The 24,098-nt window shown below is 39.0% G+C and overlaps 1 protein-coding gene across 1 annotated transcript in view; it reads left to right on the forward strand.

Moving 5' to 3' along the window:
• Nucleotides 1-24,098, forward strand: part of NWD2 (NACHT and WD repeat domain containing 2) — a 182,051-nt gene that overhangs the window by 46,484 nt on the left and 111,469 nt on the right. Inside the window, exon 2 of the mRNA XM_047719087.1 lies at nucleotides 22,952-23,040. Within this exon, the coding sequence (XP_047575043.1) occupies nucleotides 22,952-23,040 (89 nt within the window). The remainder of the gene's footprint in view (nucleotides 1-22,951; nucleotides 23,041-24,098) is intronic.

Genomic DNA, 24,098 nt, shown 5'->3' on the forward strand with positions numbered 1-24,098 from the left:
TATTTTAGCCTTGACTTACTGTTTTTTAAAATCCCTGAAGTTTCCCAGGACTTTTCATAATAAATCTCTTAACCTAGAATTCAAGCTGGTTCTTAAATGTTGATGGATGTTTGGACAAATACTGCCAATGTGGTTGCAGTGTTCCAATTTTACGATCCCAGATAATAGTCTATCTTTGGGGCGCCCGGGTGGCTCAGTCGTTAAGCGTCTGCCTTTGGCTCAGGGCATGATCCCAGGGTCCTGGGATCAAGCCCCATATTGGGCTCCCTGCTCGGTGGGGAAGCCTGCTTCTCCCTCTCTTGCTCCTCCTGCCTGTGTTCTTTCTCTCTCTGTGTCTCTCTCTGTCAATAAATTAATAGAATCTTTTTAAAAAATAATCTATCTTTGGATAATATAAATTGGAATTTCCACATGACTTCTGTACTTTTTTTGTAAGCCCTCAGCAGTTCTCATTTGTAATGTGCCTATATCCCATATCTGCACAGAAGCCCCATTTTTCAAAAATAAGCAATTTATGATTAATACATTTATTTAATTCATTAATGTCAGAAAGTACAGTACTAGTGAGTATAGTTTCTTAAATAAATTGGGTCACATCACCCATTTTTTTCCAGTTTTACAAATTCCTTTGTATGAAGGAATACTTGGGTAAATGAATCTTTTTTTTTTTTTAATCAGTTTTGAGGGGCCTGGGTAGCTCAGTTAGGTAAGCGTCTGCCTTTGTCTTGGTCTCAGGGTCCTTGTATAGAGTCCCACATAGGGCTCCCTGCTCAGTAGGGAGCCTGGTTCTCACTCTCCCTCTGCCCCTGCTTGTGCTCTCTCTCTCTCTAAAATAAATAAATAAAATCTTTTTTAAAAAAATTTTTTACAAAATTTTTTAAAAAAAATTTTTAAAAATTTTTTACAAAATACTAAAATTTAAAAAAAAATCCATTTTACTTTGCAATGTGTTATTTTTACAGTTGCATTTTCCTTTTAGTTTTCCCTTCCCTCCCCTCTAAAGTGAATTCCAGAAAATCCCATATAGTGTGTGGTTAGTGGTATTATTAGAACTCCCATGATAGTATATCTTTTTTCTTTAATTATGACATTTTTAATTTTGAGAAATTTTAAACATGAAGAAAATGTGCCACGCAGATTTAATAGATGTCTCACCACAAAAGTCTCAGTTCAGGTTATTTTTTTTTTTTTAAAGAAATAAGTCATCAATTGCAGCTCAAATTCTGACCACTTCTCTCCCCCTCCTTTCCTTGAGGGAGCAGAGCATGAGTTTGTACATTGTGTAGCCGTGTCTAGTTGTAAAAGGATACAACCTGTAGGATCCTGTGTATGGTACAGGATACATTCTTCCCCGGGCAAACTGTCACGCAAGTTAAGAAAATCAAAGACGCTGATTCTTTCTCTTTGGAAGGCATGCTAATTCACCGCTGTGCATGAAAGCTGGTCCCATCTGAAAGCGTTTTGCCATCTTTTAGATGCCACCAAGTGGATTGCCAGTAGATTCCAGGTCCTAATGCCTTTTTTTTTTATGTCCTTGTGTGGTATTCCCCTCAAAGGACAGTTGGAATTGAAACAGGAACAGAGCTGCCCCCTTGTCTACTGCCAACCCCCTGCCACCACCTTTCTTCCCATCTTTGTAGGGATCCCCTTGAAGTCATGATGAAGATTTAAATGATCCATATTCTTTTCTGTTTTCTTCAGTGTGTCTAAAAGTCTCTGGTACATCCTAGGAGTTCCATAAATGTTGAATGAATGAGTCTGTCAGTCACAGATAATGAGAACTTTTCCCATTTTCCTGAGATTTTTAGAATTTGTTAATCTACCTTAACCTTTCATGAATGATCTTAATTTCTTTGTTTTAAAGATTTTATTCATTTATTTGAGAGAAAGAGCATGAGCACACATCACGGGGGCAGGGTGTGGGAGGGTGGGGAGCAGAGGGAGGGGGAGAAGCAGACTCACTGCTGAGCAGGGAGCCCAATGTGGGACTTGATCCCAGGACCCAGACATCATGACCTGAGCTGATGGCAGATGCTTAACTGACTGAGCCACCCAGGTGCTCCCCATGATCTTAATTTCTGACTACTTAGCTGAAGGATTCCCTGAAGACAACTTAGTACTTTTGGGTGCTAATGTACCTGCATCTAAATGAAGCCAAGCAACAATGTTCCCCAGCATTTTGGAATGAAAATGTTCAAACATATGGGAATGTTGGGAGAATTGTATAGTAAGAATACAGTATATCTACTACCTCTTTCTACAAGTATGATTTTACATATTTGCTTTATCATTTGTTTCTGCCAGAGTTTCCTAGTCTATGGACTTCAAAGTAAATGGCAATCATATGTGCGCTCTACCCTTAATATATCATGTCTGCTGTGTCATTAAGTAGAGCTCGATATTTATTGACCTTCTTTTTGTTTTTTGAGGCAAAATTAACGTACAGTGAAATGCACAAGTCCTCAGGGCAGCCTTTGATGAGTTTTGACAAATGCCTGTTTCCCTATGGAATAAATCTTGAGCTAAGTATAGAACATTTTCAACCCTTGCAAGTTCCTTCCTATGCCTTCCCGGGTAACCCCCTTACCCAACCCCAGAGGCAACCACTGTTCTTTTTTTTTCCACTGCAGATTAGCTTGAAGCAACCAGTTATTAACAAACACTTTTCCCCCCGTTCGGGGGGGGGAACACTTTGGTTGGATTTGGCAGTACACACAGGTACCCTGCTGCAAGGTCGAATGAACAATCCGTTTTCCATTTTCACATCGGTCAGATTGTCTGAAGGTGTTCTTTCCGCTCTCCCGATGGCTCACTTACCCTTCTCCCTAATACTCTAACCTTCTTCCAGCTCCTTTCTCATAGTTCACGGGTAAGCTGAGGGAAGTGGAAAGCATCCTCAGGAAGGTCAAGACATCATTTCAGACATAAATTCAGCCAGCATTTATTAACGGCTCGCTTTGTGCCAGGTCCTGGGCCGGACACACTGGATCTCAAGATGAATAAAACATGAAGAACTCACAGTACGGTGGTGCTGACAATAAGCCGGTAACTTATTCATCTACTACGTTCAGAAGATACTTCCTGAGTCTCCCCTGTGCACCAGGCATGGGGGATACAGGCCTGAACAAGATAAACACGGTTCCTGCCCTCCAGAGCTTTAGCCCAGAGTCGAAGGCAATCAATCCTTCGTGATTGCAAGTGTGCCACGTTTCCACAGATCAGGAGCGCGGGGCGTTGCTGGAGCCACTGGCGGACACATAGAGCCTTCTAGGCCCTCCCTGGGAATGCAAGTAGGCAGCGCAGGCTTTCTGGAAGCCACTGCCTTTAAAGGGATACCTAAAGGATAAGCAGAAGCAAAGTAGGGGAAAGGGTTGTGCAGGAGCGCATACAGGTGTGTGTTGTAAGAGTGGACGTCGAGTGCGGAGAGCGAGGAGGAAAGTGACCTGGTGAAGCTGGAGCAGGAGATGGGGTCAATCCAGTCGATTCTTACAGCATCCATCGCGGGAAGGTGTCCCCAGCTGACACGCTGAGCCTGCATCATTCTCACGCTTCACACCCAGATCACTTATTGATTTATTGGGTTAGCTTCTGCGTGAAATCCAGAATCGGTCGTACTGTTTGCGAAAGAAGCAATGCTAAGAGGAAAACCTAAAGAGTCCCAGAACCAAGGAATGATACGGCGTGATTTTAGTTTCATCGGACTTCTTAAAAGAAGCTGCTCTGTCGGGTCGGGAACCCTTAGAGCAAAGGGAACAGGGACGGCAGGAAGCCTTAGACCAAAGGCCTGAATTTTCCTTTCTCCTTCAGAGGCTCAGAATCCGCCCACGGCACACGGCAGCCATCAGGCCCTCCCTAGTAGGTAGTTCAGCAATTTAAAAATAACGTAATAGGGCTAATTTCTTACCTTTGGATCACTTTGATTTTCTTGCATTATTTAATACCCTGTAATAAAATTAAGTCCCTATAACAAAAATAATATTCCAATGTAAAGATTGTTGTGAGGCTTGAAAAAATCCTGTAAAATGCAATGCTTTGTGCATCTCAGATAAGATTCTATAGGAAAAAATCCACAGTGATTCAGCTGCAGCATTGAATCGTGTGCTATTGCTGATAAAATCTCCATTACCTTTTTGTAAATTTAATTTTAATTACACCAGCCTAGTAGGCTCCATGCAGATATTTACTTTTAGTATAATGGATTTTTAAGGGAAAATGTTCCGTGAAAGCCTTGCGCGTTGAATATTTTATTTGAAAGCAAATGGCAAAAATATTTTTGTAACATTCAATATTGATACTCTAGGGAAAAGCAGAGTGAAAAGATCCTTTAATGGATTATAAGGAAACCTTCATAACCCCTAGCTGTGACTAGTAGTTAGAAGTTCACACTGACTATAATATATTATTCATAAATACATTGGAGTGAGAGGATAACTTGACAAAAACATTGTTTTGCTGGGTTTTTTTCTGCATAAAACTGTATTAATATGCTTCATTTGGCGTGATAGGACTAAGCGCACCCTTATAGGGATGAGACCTGAAAAATACAGCCATAAATTTGTAACGATCATGGTCTTTAAACTTAATTAAAATTCCTTATTTGCTTTTGATTAATTTAGAATAGAGAAGAATGTCCACTGACAGGCATCCTCTGGGTTTTCTGAAGTGTGAATCTTTTTTTTTTTTTTCTTTTAATGACTCAGTAGGACTCATTTCATGGTGACTTTCCGTAAGGAGCAGCTACGAAGGATGCGGCCCAGCCCCAGACTTCCTCCTTGCTCATTGCCTAGTCATGAGAACAAAGTGCAGGATGGTAAAGATGTGGCTTCTTCCTTTTCCTCTGAGTTCCAGATACTCCGGTGAAATGGAACATCGTTTTTCTCTATAACAAATTTTTTGTTTAATTTGATAGATTTGGTGACTTTTAAGGATGTCAGACCTGCATCGTGATTGATCAGGTATGGGAATCCTTTGTTAAAAAGAGTCACACAGACTTAGTCATTGGAAACTAGAATTGCACAGGTCTGAAAGGCCATGCAAAGCCTGGCCTCAGTCAGTGATCCTGTGTCTTGCATTGGAATACCTCCATTAGCAGCCCATTCCACCTGGAAAGCCCTAGAGAGTCAAATTTTTCTCTTGCTTTGGATCGAAACCATCTCACTAAAACCTGTCCGCTGTCTCCTACGGGGTGTATTTTAATAACCTATGCACAGTGATAGCAGGTGTCCCTCTGTGTCCTGTTCCTGATTCCATTGCCTTAATTTTTTCTGTCTTCTTATAATTATTAAACCCTCAAATCTGGCTCTTCCTTTGCTCTGCTCATGGCCTCATTATCTCTATGTTATCAGTAATTCCCATAAACTTCATCTCCTACCTTTCTTGGCCTTTGTCAGATCCTAGATTTCTAAATGTCTCTAAGACATTGCTGGAAAAAACCTTTCAGACCTATGATATTCTGAATTAAACAAGATCTTCCCTTCCAGAATGACTCCGGGGCCCAGTGGCCATAAATTCATTTTATCGTACTACCATTTTTCTAGTCTTCTAGGTGGAATGTATATTTTTGTAATGTTTTATTTTGATACATAGGCAGTACCCATTATGCAAGGAGTCCATATTTGCACACTTGCCCACTTGTAAAATGTGTCACCTCAACACCGTTCCTCAGGGATCATTGCGGACATGCGCAGAGCAGTGGAAACTGTGAGTCCCCCGCCGTGCCCCACTCCCTGCTATGCCGGCTTGTTTCGGCTGTCCTGCTAGGTGCAAGGATTCTTCCCTCACTTTATTTAGTGCCACATTTTTCACATTTTTGTGGGTTGTTGTTTTTTTTTTTTTTCCTGGTGACTTTGCTGTGTAAAGGGGCCCAAAAGACAGTGCTCATGGTGATGTAGTGTCACCAAGCTCAGGAGGTCTGTGAGGTGCCTTGGGGAGAACATCTAGGAGCTAAGAGGGGCTTCACGCAGACCTGAATTACAGTGCCGTTGGCCGATGCTCGTGAATCAATAATCTATATTAAATAAGGTGTCTTGAAGGAGACCACACATAAAAGAAGGTTTTGGTGTTGATCAGTCGAAGAAAATACTGAGACCAGCAGGAACCTAACCCCGTATTTCTCTTAGGAGCAGTGCTTCAGTGTTCACTCATTCTGTGTTCCTAGCAACTTCATAGAAATATCTGCTGCAAATAATGGGAATCAGCTGCAATCTCAGACTTGCAGAAAAGTTGCAAGAAGAGTAAAAAGAATTTCTGGACACTCTTCGTCTACATTCCTCAGATGCTAATGTTTTATGACATTTGCTTTATTCCTCCCTCGGTCTCTCTTTGTATGTGTCTAAAATTCCAACATAGATAGATATCCTTTGCGCCAAAATGCTTCAGTGTCTATTTCCTAAAAGTAAGGACATGATCTGTTATAACCACAAAATATTTATCAGAATCAGAAAATTAACATGAGTTCTATATTACCTTATCTGTAGGTCTTATTAGGATTTGCCAGTTGTCTCAGTAATACCAGATCATGTGGACATTCAGCTGTTATGTCTCTCTAACCATCTTTAATTCGGTCCACTTCCTTAGTCCTTGACATGAATGTTTTTAGAAGTATATAATCATTTATTTTTTTTTAAAGATTTTATTTATTTATTTGACAGAGAGAGATCACAGGCAGAGAGGCAGGTAGAGAGAGAGGAGGAAGCAGGCTCCCTGCTGAGCAGAGAGCCCGATGCGGGGCTCGATCCCAGGACCCTGAGATCATGACCTGAGCCGAAGGCAGCGGCTTAACCCACTGAGCCACCTAGGCGCCCAATCATTTATTTTTTTTTATTATTTTAAATTCTTTTAGTGTTCCAAGATTCATTATTTATGCACCATACCCAGTGCTCCAGGCAATACATGCCCTCCTTAATACCCACCACCAGGCTTACCCACCCTCCACCTCTCTCTGCTCCAAAACCCTCAGTTTGCTTCTCAGAGTCCACAGTCTCTAATGATTTGTCTCCCCCTCCGATCTCTCCAACTCACTTCTCCTCTCCAACTCCCAATGTCCTCCATCTTATTCCTTAAGCTGCACAAGCAAGAAAAACCCTATGATAATTGGCTCTCTCTGGTTGGCTTATTTCACTCAGCATAATCTCTTCCAGTCCTGTCCATGTTGATACAAAAGTTGGGTATTCATCCTTTCTGATGGAGGCACAATACTTCATTGTGTATACGGACCACATCTTCCTTATCCATTCATCTGTTGAAGGACATCTCGGCTCTTTACCCAGTTCGGTAACTGTGGCCATTCTGCTATCTGTATCTTTGGGGTAAATACCCAGTAGTGCAATTGCAGGGTCCTAGGGAAGCTCTATTTTTAATTTCTTAAGGAATCTCCACACTGTTTTCCAAAGTGGCTGCACCAACTTGCATTCCCACCAACAGTGTAAGAGGGTTCCCCTTTCTCCACATCCTCTCCAACACTTGCTGTTGACTGTCTTGTTAATTTTGGCCATTCGAACCGATATAATCACTTATTTTGTAGAATGTCTTCAGCATAATTTGATGTTTCTTTATGATTGTGCTTTTTTTTGGCAGGGATATTACAAAAGTGAGTGTTCTTCTCGGTATACCATATCAGGAAGAATACAGTGTTGATCTCTTCCATTTCCGGCAATGCTAACTGATTGCTTGGTTAAGGTGCTGTCTGCCAGGTCTTTCCACTCCAGAATTACTCTTCATGTCCTCCAGCCAAAAGCCCCCAAGAATACAACTGTGGTTGAACAAAGTTAGGTTGGTCAGCTCAAAACCAGCCTCCCAGTAGGGAGAGTGTAGACCATGAAGAACTTTAGGGCAACTCAGTATTACCCTGAGAGGGTATTAAGGGCAGCTTATCATCAGGTTTAGCCTTATGTTCAATTGCTTGGGGGATGTTTCAAGAAAGTAGGGCTTTACCTTAGAATGGGTGTTTTCAGAAACAAGTGGTTTCATTCTTGGTAAATAATTTGTTTCTAGGAGGCAAGAGAAAGAGAGCAAAGCTTAGCCTGTACTTGATAAAGAAGCAACAGTCATTCATGTCAGTAGGGACAGGGGGATAATTAGTCATTTTTTGTAATTTGGACAGTATTCTTTTTTTTCCTGTGTCCATGTATGATTATGAAGTGGTTTTGTTTTTCTTTTACTCCATCCCGGTCATGGAGTGACCTGGTCTAATATTGGTGTTGGGTGAAATTATTTACATTCATAATCAAACATCATCATCTAGCTGTGAGAGCTCGGGTCAGCTCCCTTTTAATAACAGCCAGGGACTGATTTTTTTCTTATTAACTATTTTTTTTCCCTTTGTGATTAACATAAGCATCCCTACTGATGTCAGTAGATAGGTAGGTAGATGAGTTGATGGGGCGGGTGAATGAAAATATGGTTGGATGGGAAGGGAGAGAGTTCTTCCTTACCGTAGAAGGGTAATTGATAAATGTTAAAGATGATGGAAATAGAATATCATTATTTGTCAGCCATAACAGGTTTTCAGGCAGGGATCTTCAGGTGCTCTAACTGGTGGCTGAAAAGTTGAGGAGCAATAGGACATTTACAGCATCTCAAAATATTTCCCCACAAGACGCTTAACCAGTTACTAGGGAAAGATCATAAAGTAGAAAAGTTTTTTAGTCTTCCAGTATAATGATGATGGTGGTGGTGGTGAAGCCAGCTTTTCCTGAGAAATTGAACACTGGTTGAATTCTGATGCGGTAGACAATACGGACCTTGTGTGAAGTTTGTGAAGGTTGATGAAGGTTGATGGACTAGCTCGAGGACATGCGCTTTACACGTAACCAAGCCTGTAGTCAAACCCGGGGTTTTCCTCAACAGCTATATTCTGCCATCTCCTTCTTGTGTACCTACTCTGTCTGACACTCTTTTTTTTCTTCCTCCTATAATCAAGCTATAAAATCTCTTCACCTCATATATGGATTACTGTATCTGTTTCCAGGAAATCCTCCCAATTCCAGGTTTTTCCTCGTCACATCTGCTGTACAGATTGTTTCCTTTTGCTCTTGTCTGCGAGATCACGTCTACCACGACCTCACCCTGCCCCTGCATCAAACCCAGACCCTTTAGTGACACGGCCCCAGTGCCTTCACTTGTTTTCCCTATTCCATTTGGAAGTTTTGTTCCCTGACCCCCATCCCTTTCTGTAGTAAGCTCTGGATCTTTTTCTCCATTAGAAAATCTCTCATTTCTAGCGTTCTCTTTCAGAATTCTACTTATTTTCAAGTCATAGCTTCTGTAAAGGCCTCACCAACTTGAGCCTCAATGTCGTCACTCTTGTGTCTAGAATATGCTCTATTCAGTTTCATGTGGAATCAGTGTTTGTTTTCCTACAGGTACCTCAGTTTTGACTCTGTCTAAAATACAAGTTCCTTTGCCCTGGGGATGATGCAGTTTTTCTGTTGGTTCCTGATACCCAGCATAGCGCTGGGTCCATGGTGAAGTCTGGGCAAAGGGAGGACGGGCTGATGGATACATTCCTCTAAGAGGACAGGTCAGCCAGGCGCAGGTAGACCTGTCTGTGAAGGAACAGCTGTATTTTGTACATGGTATGAAAGATATTTTTCCCATAGTTGACTGAAATGTATAATAAACAGCTTTTGTTGTATATGTTCCTCTTTGGGTATTATTTTCTTTCCCATTTGTTTATGGAAAAGAACTGCTGTTACATTCCCCAATTCCCAGCATGCAGAAGCACCTCAAAAGATTTGTAACTAGGGGCACCCGGGGTGGCGCAGCTAAGTGTCTGCCTTCGGCTCAGGTCATGATCCCAGGAACCTGGGATCGAGTCCTGCATCAGGTTCCCTGCTCAGCAGAGAGTCTGCTTCTCCCTCTGCTCCTTCTTCCACTTGTGCTCCCTGCCCTTTATCTCAGATAAAGAAATAAATAAAATCTTTTTTAAAAAGATCTGTAAGTAATAGACTAATTATAATATAACCCCTATACATCGTACTTTCACGAATGGTGCTGCCTGGTATTCCTCAAACACAGCCTGTGCTTGGTAAGTTTTCCTCATTTGCTCATTGCTCCCTCTTCCAGAAGACATTTCTCCTTTCTCCCTGGGAAAGTCTTATCCATATTCCAAGTCCTAATGTTGTGATCATCTGCCCCGGTAAACTGTCTGTGATAATCAGAAAAAAATATCCCGCTGTCTGTGCTTCAGTAGCATTTTGCTTGTACCTCTAGTCTAGAACTTACTGTGCTTTTTTGGGAATCCCATTCTTAACAGACTGGATTCAGTATACTGAGTGCCGAGAACTGGGCTGTGCCTTGTATCTTTTATTTTAAAAGAAACAACATAGCAATAAATTTGAATGTGGCAAGCCCTCCTTGAGGACTGCATGTGAGTGAAATCATTCCAGTGGAGTGTGAAATTCAAATTGCATATTATTTGAGTGAGTAGATCTGAGATGCCACATACAGTTCTTACTGAGGGTTCTTTAAATAGACTTTGGCATGAAATGAAGAGAATAATTAGAGATGAATTATGCCAATTGGAAGAATTTTTTTTTAAATTACAAAGAAACTGACAACTCCGAAGTCATCAAATTCGTAGTAACTTCATTTGTCTATGAATGCTTCTGTAACCAATATGAATTGTTTTTGAAAAGAAAAAAACCTTGTTATAATGAACCACAAAGAAGTATTTAAGTTTCTTCAACGACATGCACAATTGTAACATTAATATTTAGTTTACTGGTTTTCCTAGAAATTTTAATAAGCAGACTAAAATAATAGAGACATTCAGAAAACATCGGGAATGAAGAAGGTTTGAATTTTCTCCATCCCTGCTTTGCCTGCTAGTTTTGTCTAAGATTGTAATTCTTTTTAACCCCATAAATTAAACATTATTATTTTAGGCAACTAATTTTTTTTTTAGATTTAGTTATATATTTACCAGCTCCCTTGTACACCAACATTTTTTTGTATCTCAAAATTGACATTTGGGACTTTTTTTTTTTTCTATCTGGAATATATTCTTTCACATTTCCTTCTAAAGGGAAATGGCAGGAAACTCTCTTTTTAGTTTTTCTAAAAGTATTCCCTTTTGCACTTTCTCTTGAAAGATAATTTTGTTGGTTAAAAGGATTTTTGCATTTATGTTCATGAAGGTTATATTGGTCTATAGCTTTTGTTTTATGGTTTTTTTTTTCTTTTGATGTCTTTGGCTTTAGTTTTAAGATAATAACAGACTTAAAAAAGAAGTTGAAAAATGTTCCTTCTTTGCTTTCTGAAAGTATGTGTAAAGGATTATTTCTTTAAAGATTTATTTTTGAGGGAGAGAGTGAGCGAGCGAGCGAGTGGGGTGAGGCAGACAAAGAGACTCTTTCAAACAGAGTCTCTGCTCAGCGAGGAGCCCACTGGGGGTTTGTCCTGGGGCTCCATCTACTACCCATGAGACCTGAAACCAAGAACAGGATACTTAACTGCCTGAGCCACCCAGATGCCCTAGATAGATTATTTCTTCCTTAATATTGATATAATTTACTAGTTATACACTCTGGAATGGTCATTTTCTTTGTGAGAAGATTTTTTTCTTTTTTTTTTTTAATTTTATTTTATTTTTTCAGTGTTCTAAGATTCATTGTTTATGCACCACACCCATTGCTATATGCAATCTGTGCCCTCCTTAACTTTTAACTAATTTAATTTTTTTTTTTTTTTTACTTGTTATAAGTCTCTTTAGATTTTCCTTTTCTTCTTGACTCGTTTTCAGTTTCTGTGTTTCTGGAATTTGTTCATTTCATCCAAGTTTCTGAATTCATTAGAAAAAAGGTATTGTTCATCGTATACCCTTATAACTTTTTAAATTTTAGTAGTGTCAGTATGCTATATGGCTTCTCCTTCATTCCTAATTTGATCATTTATCTTCTTTTTTCTTGGTCAACCTATCTGAAAGTTCATAAATATCTTTGATCTTTCAAAGAACTAACTTTTGACTTTACTGATTCTTGGAGTTGTTTTTTCTGATTCCTATTTCATTGATTTTCATGCTTCTTTAAAAATTTTTTTCTTTCTCTTTACTTTGGGTTGAGTTTACTCTTTTCTGGTTAAGTTAGAATCCTAAGTTATTGATTCATTTTTGTTATAGATATTTAAGGTTAGAGATTTCTTTCTAACCACTGCTTTAGTTATGTTTCATAGCTTTTAACATGTTTTCATTCAGTTTAGGACACCTGTTTCTTTTTGTGTATTGTTCTTTGATACATGAGTTATTTACAACTGTGTTGTTCAATTTCCAGATATCTGGGGATTTACCTAAAGTCTTTATGTTATTGATTTCTAATTTAATTCTATTATGGTTGTAGATCATATTTGTTATAATTTTAGTACTTCTAAATTTACAAGACTTGTCTGTGGTATAGTTTATGACCTATCATGGGAGCACTAGAAAAAAATGTGTGTTTTGGGGCGCCTGAGTGGCTCAGTGGGTTAGGCCGCTGCCTTCGGCTCAGGTCGTGATCTCGGAGTCCTGGGATGGAGCCCCGCATTGGGCTCTCTGCTCGGCGGGGAGCCTGCTTCCTCCTCTCTCTCTGCCTGCCTCTCTGCCTGCTTGTGATCTCTGTCAAATAAATAAATAAAATCTTTTAAAAAAAATGTGTGTTTTGCTGCCTTTGGGTAGATAGTTTTACAAATGTCAAGTCATTGGACAGTGTTGTTGAAGTTTTCTGTATCCTTGTGGACTTTCTGTGTAGTAATTTTATCAGTTATTGAGAATGCACTATAGAAATCACCAGCTGATGTTGGAATGTCTGTTTCTCTTTTTACTTCTGTCCATTTTTGCTTTATAGATTTTAGGGCTCTGTTTATGTATACATTTAAAATTGTTGTATCATGACTCTTTTTTAAAGTAGTATTGTTTCTTAAAATCAGTTTCACCTGATATTATATATTCAATTTTTTTTTCGGTTATTATTTGCATGGTTTTTATTTCTATCCTTTTACTTTCAATCTATTGATGTTTTTAAACCTAAGGTGTGTCCCTTATAGATAGCACATAATTGGATATGGTTTCATTATCTAGTCTATCTTTTGAGTGTTTATTCTTCTTTAAACTTATTGATATGCTTGGATTTATTTCACAACTTTTGCTATTTGTTTTCTGCGTATCTCGTGTCATTTCTCTTTATCTAGTCCCATTTTACACTTATTTGTTAAATATTTTAGTGTATCATTTTAATTCCTTTGTTGTGTTCAGTCTTTATTTAGTTTTTTTTTTTTTTTTTTAGTGCTGTGGGTATTTTAAAATCTATGCTAGGGGCACCTGGGTGGCTCTGTGGGTTAAAGCCTCTGCCTTCAGCTCAGGTCGTGATCCCAGGGTCCTGGGATCGAGCCCCATATCGGGCTCTCTGCTCAGTGGGGAGCCTGCTTCCTCCTCTCTCTCTCTCTCTCTCTGCCTGCCTCTCCACCTACTTGTGATCTCTCTCTCTCTCTGTCAAATAAATAAAATCTTAAAAAAAATAAAAATAAAAATAAATAAATAAATAAATAAATAAATAAAATCTATGCTAATTTATTATATACTTTAGATGGATACTAACTTAATAAACACATAAATACTTTGTACTACTATAGCTCCATTTTCTCCTTCCTCCTTCTTCTTATTGCCATGTGTTATTTATGTATGTATGTATGTTTGTTAAAACCCAACAATGCAATGTTCTAATTATTGCTTTATTATATAGCCTTACAGTTTTTCAAGAAGTATATAAAAGAAGCGACCTACTAAATGATGATATTTGCAAATGACATATCTGATAGCTTCCAGAACATATAAAGAACTGATACAGCTCAATACCCAAAAGACGATTAATTCAATTAAAAAATGGACAGAAGCACAAATAGACATTTCTCCAAAGAAGATATACAGATGGCCAACAGACACATGAAAAGATGCTCAACATCACTCATCATCAGGGAAATGCAAATCAAAACCACAGTGAGTTACTACCTCACACCAGTAAGAATGGCTAAAATCAAAAATCTAAGAACCAAGTGTTGGTGAGGATGTGGAGAAAAAGGAATCCTCTTCCAGTGTTGTGGGAATAGCAGCACCCACTGTGGAAAACAATATGGAGGTTTCTTAAAGAATTAAAAGTAGAACTACATTATAATCCAGTAATTGCACTACTGGGTATTTACCAAAAAAAAAAAAAAAAACTAAAAACAAAAACAAAATCACTAATTCAAAGGGATAGATGCACTCCTATGTTTATCGCAGCTTTATCTACAATAGCCACAATATGGAAGCAACCCAGGTGTTCATCAATTGATGAATGGATAAGGAAGATATGTGTGTGCGTATGTCTGTACGTTGGAGTATTATTCAGCCATAAAAAAGAATGGAATCTTGCCATTTACAACAACACAAATGGAGCTAGAGAGTATGCTAAGCAAAATAAGCAAGAGAAAGACAAACACCATATGATCACACTCATATATGGAATTTAAGAAACAAAACAAATAAAGGAAAAAAGAGAGAGACAAACCAAGATACAGATTCTTACTATAGAGAACAAACTGATGTTACCAGAGGGAAGGTGGATGGGGGGATGGGAGAAATAGGGTATGGGAATTAAAAAATACGGTCATCATGATTTTAAAAAATTATTAAAATTTTAAGTGTAGCTCTATTTTTAATTTTTTGAGGAATCGCCACACTGTTTTCCAAAGTGGCTGCACCAACTTGCATTCCCACCAACCATGTAAGAGGGTTCCCCTTTCTCCACATCCTCTCAAACACTTGTTTCCTGTCTTGTTAATTTTGGCCATTCTAACTGGTATAAGGTGGTATCTCAATGTGGTTTTGATTTAAATCTCCCTGATGGCTAATGATAATGAACATTTTTTCATGTGTCTGTTAGACACTTGTATGTCTTCTTTGGAGAAGTGTCTGTTCATGTCTTCTGCTCATTTTTTGACATGATTTAAAAAATTGGATTTGGGGGGGAGGCGTTGAGTTTGAGGAGCTCTTTATAGATTTGGATATCAGCCCTTTGTCTGTAGTGTCATTTGCAAAGAATCTTGGAACATGAAAAAAAATTAAGATGTTAAAAAATAAAAATAAAGCACAAAAAAATTTTAAGTGTATAAAATAATACAGAAAAAAAAAATAATCATGTAATCTTTCTTACATACTTACATACTTACCTTTTCCAGTGCTTTTCATTCTTTGTATAGACTTGTTGCTGTCTGATATCATTTTTTTTCAGCTTGAAGGATTTTCTTTAGTAAGTTCTTAATGCAGATCTGCTAGCCACAGCTTTTCTTAATTTTTTTTAATTTGATGTTCTTATCTTTTCTCAATTTTACTGAGGTATAATTGATAAGAATACTATTTATTTAAGGTGCACAGCTTGATGTTTTGATATACATTGTGAAATCACTACAATCAAGCCAATTAATGTATTTATCACCTCACATAGTTAAAAAATGTTTTTCCTTTTCTTTTTCTGTGGTGATAATACTTAAGCTCTACTTTCTTGACAAATTTAAAGCCTACAATACAGTATTTTTAACTAGATCTACATCTCTGTACACATTAAATCTCCAGAACTTGTTCATCTTGCCTAAATGCAACTTTATACCCTTTGGCAAACATCTCCCCATTTACCCCTTCAGCCCCTGGCTCCCATCATTCTACTCTCTGCTACTGAATTTAACTATACTAGATTTGGCCTATAAGTGAAGTCATATAGTAATTGTCTTTCTGTGCCTGACTGACTTTGCTTAATGAACATCATGTTCTCTGGGTCTTTTTTGGTTTTTTCCACATAGTTTTGTTGGTTTAGAATTCTTGGCTGACATTTTTTCTCTAGTATTTGAGTATATTGTTCCATTGCCTTCTGGATTCCTTGCCCTCTCATGAGAAGTCAGCCCTTAATTGTATGTTTCTCTGTATGTGATAAGTCATTTTTTTCTTGCTACTTTCAAGATTTTCTCTTTATCTTTGGTTTCAACCATTTGACTAAGTGTCTAACTGTGGATCTCTTATTCATTATGCTATTTGGGTTCTTTGAACTTCTTGGATGTTTAGATTAATGTTTTCCATTAAAATTCGGACTTCTGGATAATTTGTTCTTCAAAATTGTTTTCCTCCTTTCTCTTAACTCCTGTCCGTCTGGGACTCCCTTACCTGCATACCACTATAGTTAATGTTGTCCCACAAGTTTCTGTTCATTTTTCTTTATTCTTTAAACGTGGTTACCTGAAGTTCCTTGAATAAATTTAAATTTATAATAGCTGTTTTGAAGTTGTTTTTGTCAACTAAATCTCACACAGGAGCCCACTCAGAGACAACTTCTATTGACTACTTATTTCTCCTAAATAGATATCGCATTTTTCAGTTTCTTTTTATATCTCAACATTTTTTGTTGAAAAGTTGACATTTTAAGTAATACATTGTAATAAATCCTCTGATTTTTACCTCAAAGTGCTTTTTTAAATTTCTTTAGTTTTTTTGTTTGTTTGTTTGTTTGTTTAGTAACTTGCCTGGACTAAATTTATGGAATTTGTTCCCCACGATGCAGGCTGCTGATGTCTCTGCCCAGTTATTTGATGGTGAATGTGATGATATTCCTGGCTTCCAAGGGTCACCAACTTTTCTGCATAGCTTAGTGTCAGTCAATGATTTGTCAACAGTTTCTTCTCAAGTGCTTCAAGCCCTCAGCCCAAGCTTCTGTCCTCTGCCAGTCACCTGTGTGGGTTGGGAAACACATGCACAGTTTAGCCAGTGCTTAAGTCTATCCCAGCTTTTACTTGCACTGGATCTTCTCATGTTTCCACTGCCTATGAACACAGGCTCAAAATCAGCCACAAGTACGTGGATAGCTTTCAGTCTCTCTTGTGTTTGTGGGTAGCCTTCCTATCAGCCAGGAATTTGCAGAGAGCTTAACAAGGCCCTCCATGACTATTTATTTCTTTTATCTCCTTTTTAAATTTGGGCGAAGCTATAGGCTGACTGAGCTGCTGGACTTCCACACATTTGTCTACCTCCTAGACCACTACTGCTACTAACAACATGATGGGCATGGAGTGTTCCCATCCTTAGCTCCAAATCAAGCCAGTCTTCTCTGGCAGTGAAGTTGATGTTCATAGCTTGACCTTCTCTGACATGGGAAGGAGTGTGGAGGTTAAAGGGGGTAGAATCCCATAGGCTCTTATGATCTTACCAAAAGTTCAGTTGTTCTTCATGACTAATCACTTCCCAATTTGCTTTATGCCTTTGGTGTTTGATTGATTTACAGAGAATTAAAATGCTTACTTTGACAATTTTGTTGAATTTTATTATTGCTTATTGGGAAGAGGGTCTAATAAATTCCCCACTATACCAAACTCTGTCATATATTTATAACATTGCACCAGATTCACACGTGACTATTAATGCTGTCAACATAGTCAATTATTACTTGAAAATGACATTGCATTTTGATTTGTGTTAGCTTTGTGGAGACAGATTCTTTAGCTGGGTTTAATTAATTCTTTCATTATAAGTAGCATCTATTTGCTCATTTATTTATTGACTATGTGCTGGGGTCTGCTTTAATTTCCATATATAAAGATGAATGAGAAAGTCCCTGCATTTCATGAATTCACAAGTCCAATGGGGGAGACAAACTAAAAATTATGAATAATAATAAACTATAACATATGTTATTATATAGAGGTGAGCACAGTGCTGTGGGATGAACTGGAGAGAGTGTGCCCATCTCTGCATTACTTTTGATTGGGGTTTAGAAGGGCTGAAGTCTGCCAAGCAAAGGGATGCAGTCAATAGGGCATTCTGAGCATGGAAAGCAATATGTGTAAGGGCAAGGTTTGGTTTCAAATCTGGTATTTGGGACAAATCCGAAAAGGTACTCAGGAGGGTGCATGGCAAAGAGAAGTAGAAGATGGAACTTTGCTAGAAAACACATTTACATCTCCTGAACATTCTGGTCTTTATCTTCTGGGCCATCAGATGCCAGCCAAGTCCTTTTATTGATGAAATTAGTTACTGCTTTTGGTTTGTCTTGGATTTCTCTCCAGCAGCTCTGTGGAGCCTAAGACTGCCATGAGGAAGGATAGGTAACAAGTCAGCCAAATAGGAGACTTTTGAACCCTCAGGGATAAGAGATAATGAGTGCAAAACTAGAGACTGGCCAAATTCAAAAGTTGTTTGTGATAAAATCAACAGGATTTGTTAATACTGATGTAAGGAAGGGTCAGCGTGGCTGGTTGGGCACAAAGGGCCTAGAAGATGTGGAGAGGAGACAGCCTCTGGGAAGTTGCCAAACAAGAAATCAACCCAAACAGAAACAACAAAAACCAGATAGGATGTTCAGATGAATCATGAGCTAACAGGCCACGTGAGTGAAGAGGGAGAACCCGGCAGAAGTAAGTATAGAAACCTGGGAGAACTAACTGGAACAGCATTCGTTAACTGGAACAGCAGTCGTAGCAAAGAATGTGTGCTGGATCCTAAACAAAAAAAATTTTTAATAGCAATTTGGAATTAATCTAAAGCCTTCATGAAGTGGAATAATGGTCTTAAGAATACTCCTTCAGATCCGTCTTGCCCTGTTGGTGGGTATGTAAGCTGGTACAACCACTCTAGAAAACAATATGGAGGTTCCTCAAGACATTAAAAATAGAGCTACCCTATGACCCAGCAACTGCACTACTGAGTATTTACCCAAAAGATGCAGATGTACTGAAAAGAAAGGGCACCTGCACCCCAATGTTCTTATCAGTAATATCCATAATAACCAAATCATGGAAGGAACCAAGATGCCCTTGAACAGATGAATGGATAAAGATATGATTCATATATACAATGGAATATGACTCAGCCATCAGAAAGGATGAATACCTATCATTTGCATCGACATGGATGGAACTGGAGGGGATTATGCTGAGTGAAATAAGTCAATCAGAGAAAGACAGCCATCATGGTTTTACTCATGTGGAATGTAAGGAATGGCACAGAGGACCATAGGGGAAGGGAAGGAAACCTGAATGGGAAAAAATCGGGGAGATATAAACCATGACATACTCTTGACTCTGGGAAACAAACTGAGGGTTACCAAAGGGGAGATGGGCAGGGGGATGGGGCAATGGAGTGATGAGCATTAAGGAGGGCACATGATGTGATGACCACTGGGTGTTATATGCAGCTGATGAATCACTGAACACTGCATCAAAAACTAATGATGTATTATATGTTGGCTAATTGAATTAGAAAAAAAACATTCAACTAAGGCTCTTCCTGTGAGTAACTCAGACACTGCACAGAGACTAGTCATTAACTCTGAAATCAGTGAGGAATTATTTAGAACACAACTCCTTTAAAACCTAGTAGTGGTGCTGCCCACGTGTTAATGCGTCTTCTCAAAGGGATAAGGAACTGGGCAGATAAAAATGGATTTGATGACTGTGTAGAGTCAGTGATGCCATACCTTGTCTCTGATCTGTACTTTTTTAAGAGGTCCCTTTTTATGTATGACATTCTGCAACTTAATTTTTCCTGTTTATGACATTCTAATGTTACTTAATTGCCAACCATCCGGATTTGCTGTTAGTATGAATCAGGTTTTTTAATATAATTAAGCCAGCTTATCTGTCACCCATTATAATTAATCCATTCTATCTTAATTACTTTTCCATTTCCAGAGCCAATCATCACATATTAATACAAATACAGGAAAATCTGAGTCATTTTTGTAACACAAGTAGTAACACAGAATATCTGTCAGATACGTGCATACGCTCCCTTCACACTTTTGGGAAGGTTCAACATAATATGGTAAAATGTGTTAGTGTTCTGCCAGAAACACAGAAACCAAAAAAGAAATCAGTATTTCAGTTGTCATTCACTTACCTCATGAAACCAACCACCTTTCTAAACCCTATCGTTTATTTCCCAGAATTTCCTATACTCTTGATTCTGTGTCCATCCAAGGACAAATTGTAATGTAGCAAGCCCTTCTGTTTCTGGAGGTAATTACAGAGAAGCCTTGCCTGTCAGTTCATTCTGGTCACTGGTGCATGTGTGGCATTTTTTTCATTCACTCATTTCTTAGTTGAGCACAACTCTGATCACTGGGGATGTAGCAACGAATGAGACAGAAGAAGGTTATAACTCTTTCTGAGCTCATGTTGTCTTGGGGGATACTGATAGTAAACAAATAGCAACAGTAGTGATGAGTAACATGGAAAGAATTTGAAAGGCAACAGGACAGAGAGTCGGTTGAGTGTGTGGAGGGCTCAGAGAGGTCTCTCTGAGGAGGTGGCTCTAAAGCTGACACCTGAATGGCAGGAGATGCCATGAGATGATCACAAGCATTACAGGAGGAAGTCCTAGCGAGAGGGAAGGCCATGAGTAGGGGTATCATCTGCGTAGTGGTGTGAGATCCCTTTCGGAGAGGGAGAACATCCAAGGTAAGGAGTGTGGATTTCATTCCAGGTGCCCTGTGGAACTGCTGGGGAGTGCTTTATGGGATCTGATTTGCATTTATAAAAAGATCAGTCAGGCTTCTCTGTGGAGAACGGATAAAAGGGCGTTAGAGTGGGAACAGGGAGGTGGTACAAAAATAATGAATACTGTTATGCTGAAAAAATTAAAAATTTTAAAAAAGGGGGGGAGAGTTCAGCGTCCCTTAAGTATTCCATGAAGGTATCCAATGCGTCATTTTCGAAGATTGAGTCTTTGCACCAATGCAGATTTCTTTTTTTTTTTTTTTTTTGGTTAGAGCAAACTATGGAGTATTCTAGATTCGAATGGCTCTCTAGATTCAAGTGTGGTTTCTCCAAGTTAAAGGTCATATAACGTCGGGCAAGTCTCTTAACCCCTCTGTATTTCAGTTTCCTCTTATAAGAACAGTGGACTAGTGGGGCGCCTGGGTGGCTCAGTCAGTTCAGCGTCTGACTCTTGATTTCAGCATGGGTCATGATCTCAGGGTCATGGGATGGGGTCCCGTGTTGGGCTCATCTGCACTCAGCGCAGAATCTGCCGCTGATTCTTTCTCTCCCTTCCCCTCTCCCCCTCACTCAGCTTGTTCTCTCTCTCTAAGTAAATAAATAAAATATTTTTTAAAAAAATGGAATAATAATTTTACCTATTCATAGAGTTGACAGAAGTGACTAAGAACATACACATAGAAATACTTAGTACATGACTATAGTAAGCGCTCAGTAAATATACAGACTCTGTTTCTATCTGATCATCAAACTATGCCACATTCAGATAGCAGTATCTAGTCATGAGTTATAATTAACATTTTTACGAAATAAAAAAATGTGTCCATGTGTTATTTTGATGCTATTTTACCATCTCTTAATCCTGTTTAATTATGTAATAATACAATTTTACTATTTATATTACGCATATTATTCCCAGCTTCCACATCTGGTAGTATTTGCTTATTTTTTAAGTGACTTCTGTTATTTATGTTTTAAATACCCATAGCCTTCTAGAGAGATCGATTGAATATTAATTAGTTTTGTTGCGAAGTTAATGTTTTCAACCCTTAAAATGGGATGGAGAGCGGGCCTCGGGTCCTTAGATGATATCGTTCATGTAAACACTACATATACGACTCCACTGGGGCTGGGACCACACGAGGGTGCTGCTAAGATGCACCCCTCCTCCACGTGGTCCTCCTGCTTTGGACTTCAGGTCCGTGTTGGATCCCTGGCTAGAAAAGACCCTATCCATTTGGACCACGGGGTAACCTAGAAGCCTCGTGAGTCTTTGGTTTCCTGGTAAACACTGGCTTCTGTCACTCTGTGAGGTTGCAACTGCATTTCAGACTCTTGAGATTGGTTATTTCCGTCTTGAAGTAGTCTTGAGAACAGTCGGAAAGTAGAGTAGGTCAGCACAGCATATGGTCGAATTTGCATGGACAGATGAACTTGAGAATAATAAGGAAAGTCTTTGAAACTGGCTTTTAGTTAAAAATGTGGTATGCAAATATTTCATAGTTACGCTGGGTTTGAGGTACATTTAGCAAATGGCATTTTTCATGAGAGAAGACATTAACCTGATTTTAAAATCGCAGTCCTCCTCTTTCACTGAAGGTACTGGGGCAAGGAACAGCCTCGCTTTGCTTGTAAACATTTTATAGCATCATCCTTGATACAGAGCATTACCAAGCACTGGGGACTTCAGAAATCCTTTCTGTGCAAAATAATCAAGATTAAGTATATATTCTGTGGTTCTTCTGGCTTCAGGTTCTGTTTCTTCTTGTATGTTTTTATTAAGGACATGAATAGTAAATAGTGATTTTTAAAGTATTTACACAGGAAGCAATTAGCCCTACAACAGGCAGCCCCGGTGCCCAAGGTGACCGCTGGCCAGTCAAATCCACCAGATGGGGATCTGCTGTGTGGAAATTGGCTCCCACGACTTGTCTTTTCTAACTGCTGTACTGATTGCATGGATACTGTACTGAATTTTGTAGAAGTCGAATTATTTGTAAATATGATACAAATGATAGAGATTTTAGATACTATTTGGAATCAGTAAATTAACATGTGTGTGCAATGCGTTGTGTGTGATGTTGTAGCTCTTACACGTCATGGGGCTATAACACCTGATAGCAGATAGCCCTACGGTTTTTCCTTCTGCCTCTTCCAAAGACAGCGTGGTCCAGCTACTTAAGAGATCATGGAGGGTCTGGGTGGGCATCAAGACTCAAATGTGAATTTCCCGCTCTGCCAGCACACATGGACCTGACCACGGGGGCTCCCATCCGTCCCACGGGCTCTTACGTCTGGCAGTGGTCTCCCTGCTCCCCCAGGAGTCACATATCCCATCATTTCACAGTCGACACCCAACTGGATTGTTATGTTAGTGCTAATATTAGCTTGTAAGCTTACATTTTTTTCCAGAAATACCTATGTGTGGACATAACTTCCTTTCTATGTGTTTGTTTTTCTACCACAGACACGGGAGCAGAAAGACAGGCACTAAGAGAAAATGTGTATCCTAAATTGAGAGAATTCTGCAGAGAAAACTATGGATTAGAATTTCAGGTAACTTTGATATTAATTTCATTTTTAATCACGGCAGCTGAATAACATTTGTGCTCACTTTTCACAATGTCGGTGTTATTTTAAAAAGCACGTTTTAAGCTCTGAAAATGTTTATTTCTTTAAGCATGGGTAAAAAGGAACAATGGAAAATGGAAATAAAATATTTAGTCATTTTTGGGGGGTCATCTGGGTGGTTTAGTCAGTTAAACGGCTGCCTTCGGCTCAGGTCATAATCCCAGAGTCCTGGGATCAAGTCCCATATTGGGCTCCCTACCAAGTGGGGAGTCTGCTTCTCTCTGCCTTCCTGCACCTCTCCTTCTGAGCTCTCATGCTCTCTCACTCTCTCGCTCTCTCTCTCAAATCAATAATATCTTCAAAAAGATATTTACTCATTTTTGGTGCTTTGCACTTTGATGCTATTTCTTGGCCCCTGCCTGGTATTGGCTCATCTTCTCCTTCTAACCATGTTTATTTACTTCTCCACAATCTCTGCTGTTCTCAGGAAGGTGAAGATTGCTGAGTGCAGGCTCCTGGGCTGTGGTCTCTAGAAATGATTTACACATAAAAATTGAGACCAGCTTTCTCCCAGGTGTTTTCTTTTAGCAGCCTGGCCAGCCCTTGCCTTCTAGGTTGCCTTTAGTTTTTGTTCACATTGTAAAATGTCCTTTTTCCTATGTTAGGGATTTGCCATTTGCCAAAAACAAAACAAAACAAAACAAAAAAAGCCTTTCAGGAAACAATAACTATTCATGTCATTGCTCAAGGTCAGGAACACCCTGACATTTGTAGACACCACTGATTTTTGCCACCTAATAGAAAAGTTCTAGAAAACACTGGGCATATATAGAACATCCCCAGAGTTAAAAGGTAAATGGCTGCTGGAACAGATAGCATTGTTTAGTCAGAAGTTTTCAACCTCATTCACAGCCTCTTAACTCTCCAGGGCTCTCTTAACTATGTTTCCATTGGTAGGTGAGGAATATGCACCAGAGGTTTGTGGCATAAGGCTGCCAAACCCATCTTTGTTAGTGGAAGGAAATTCCACCCTTCATTTATTT

Source organism: Lutra lutra, chromosome 2, assembly GCF_902655055.1.
Source record: "Lutra lutra chromosome 2, mLutLut1.2, whole genome shotgun sequence".
Taxonomy (NCBI): domain Eukaryota; kingdom Metazoa; phylum Chordata; class Mammalia; order Carnivora; family Mustelidae; genus Lutra; species Lutra lutra.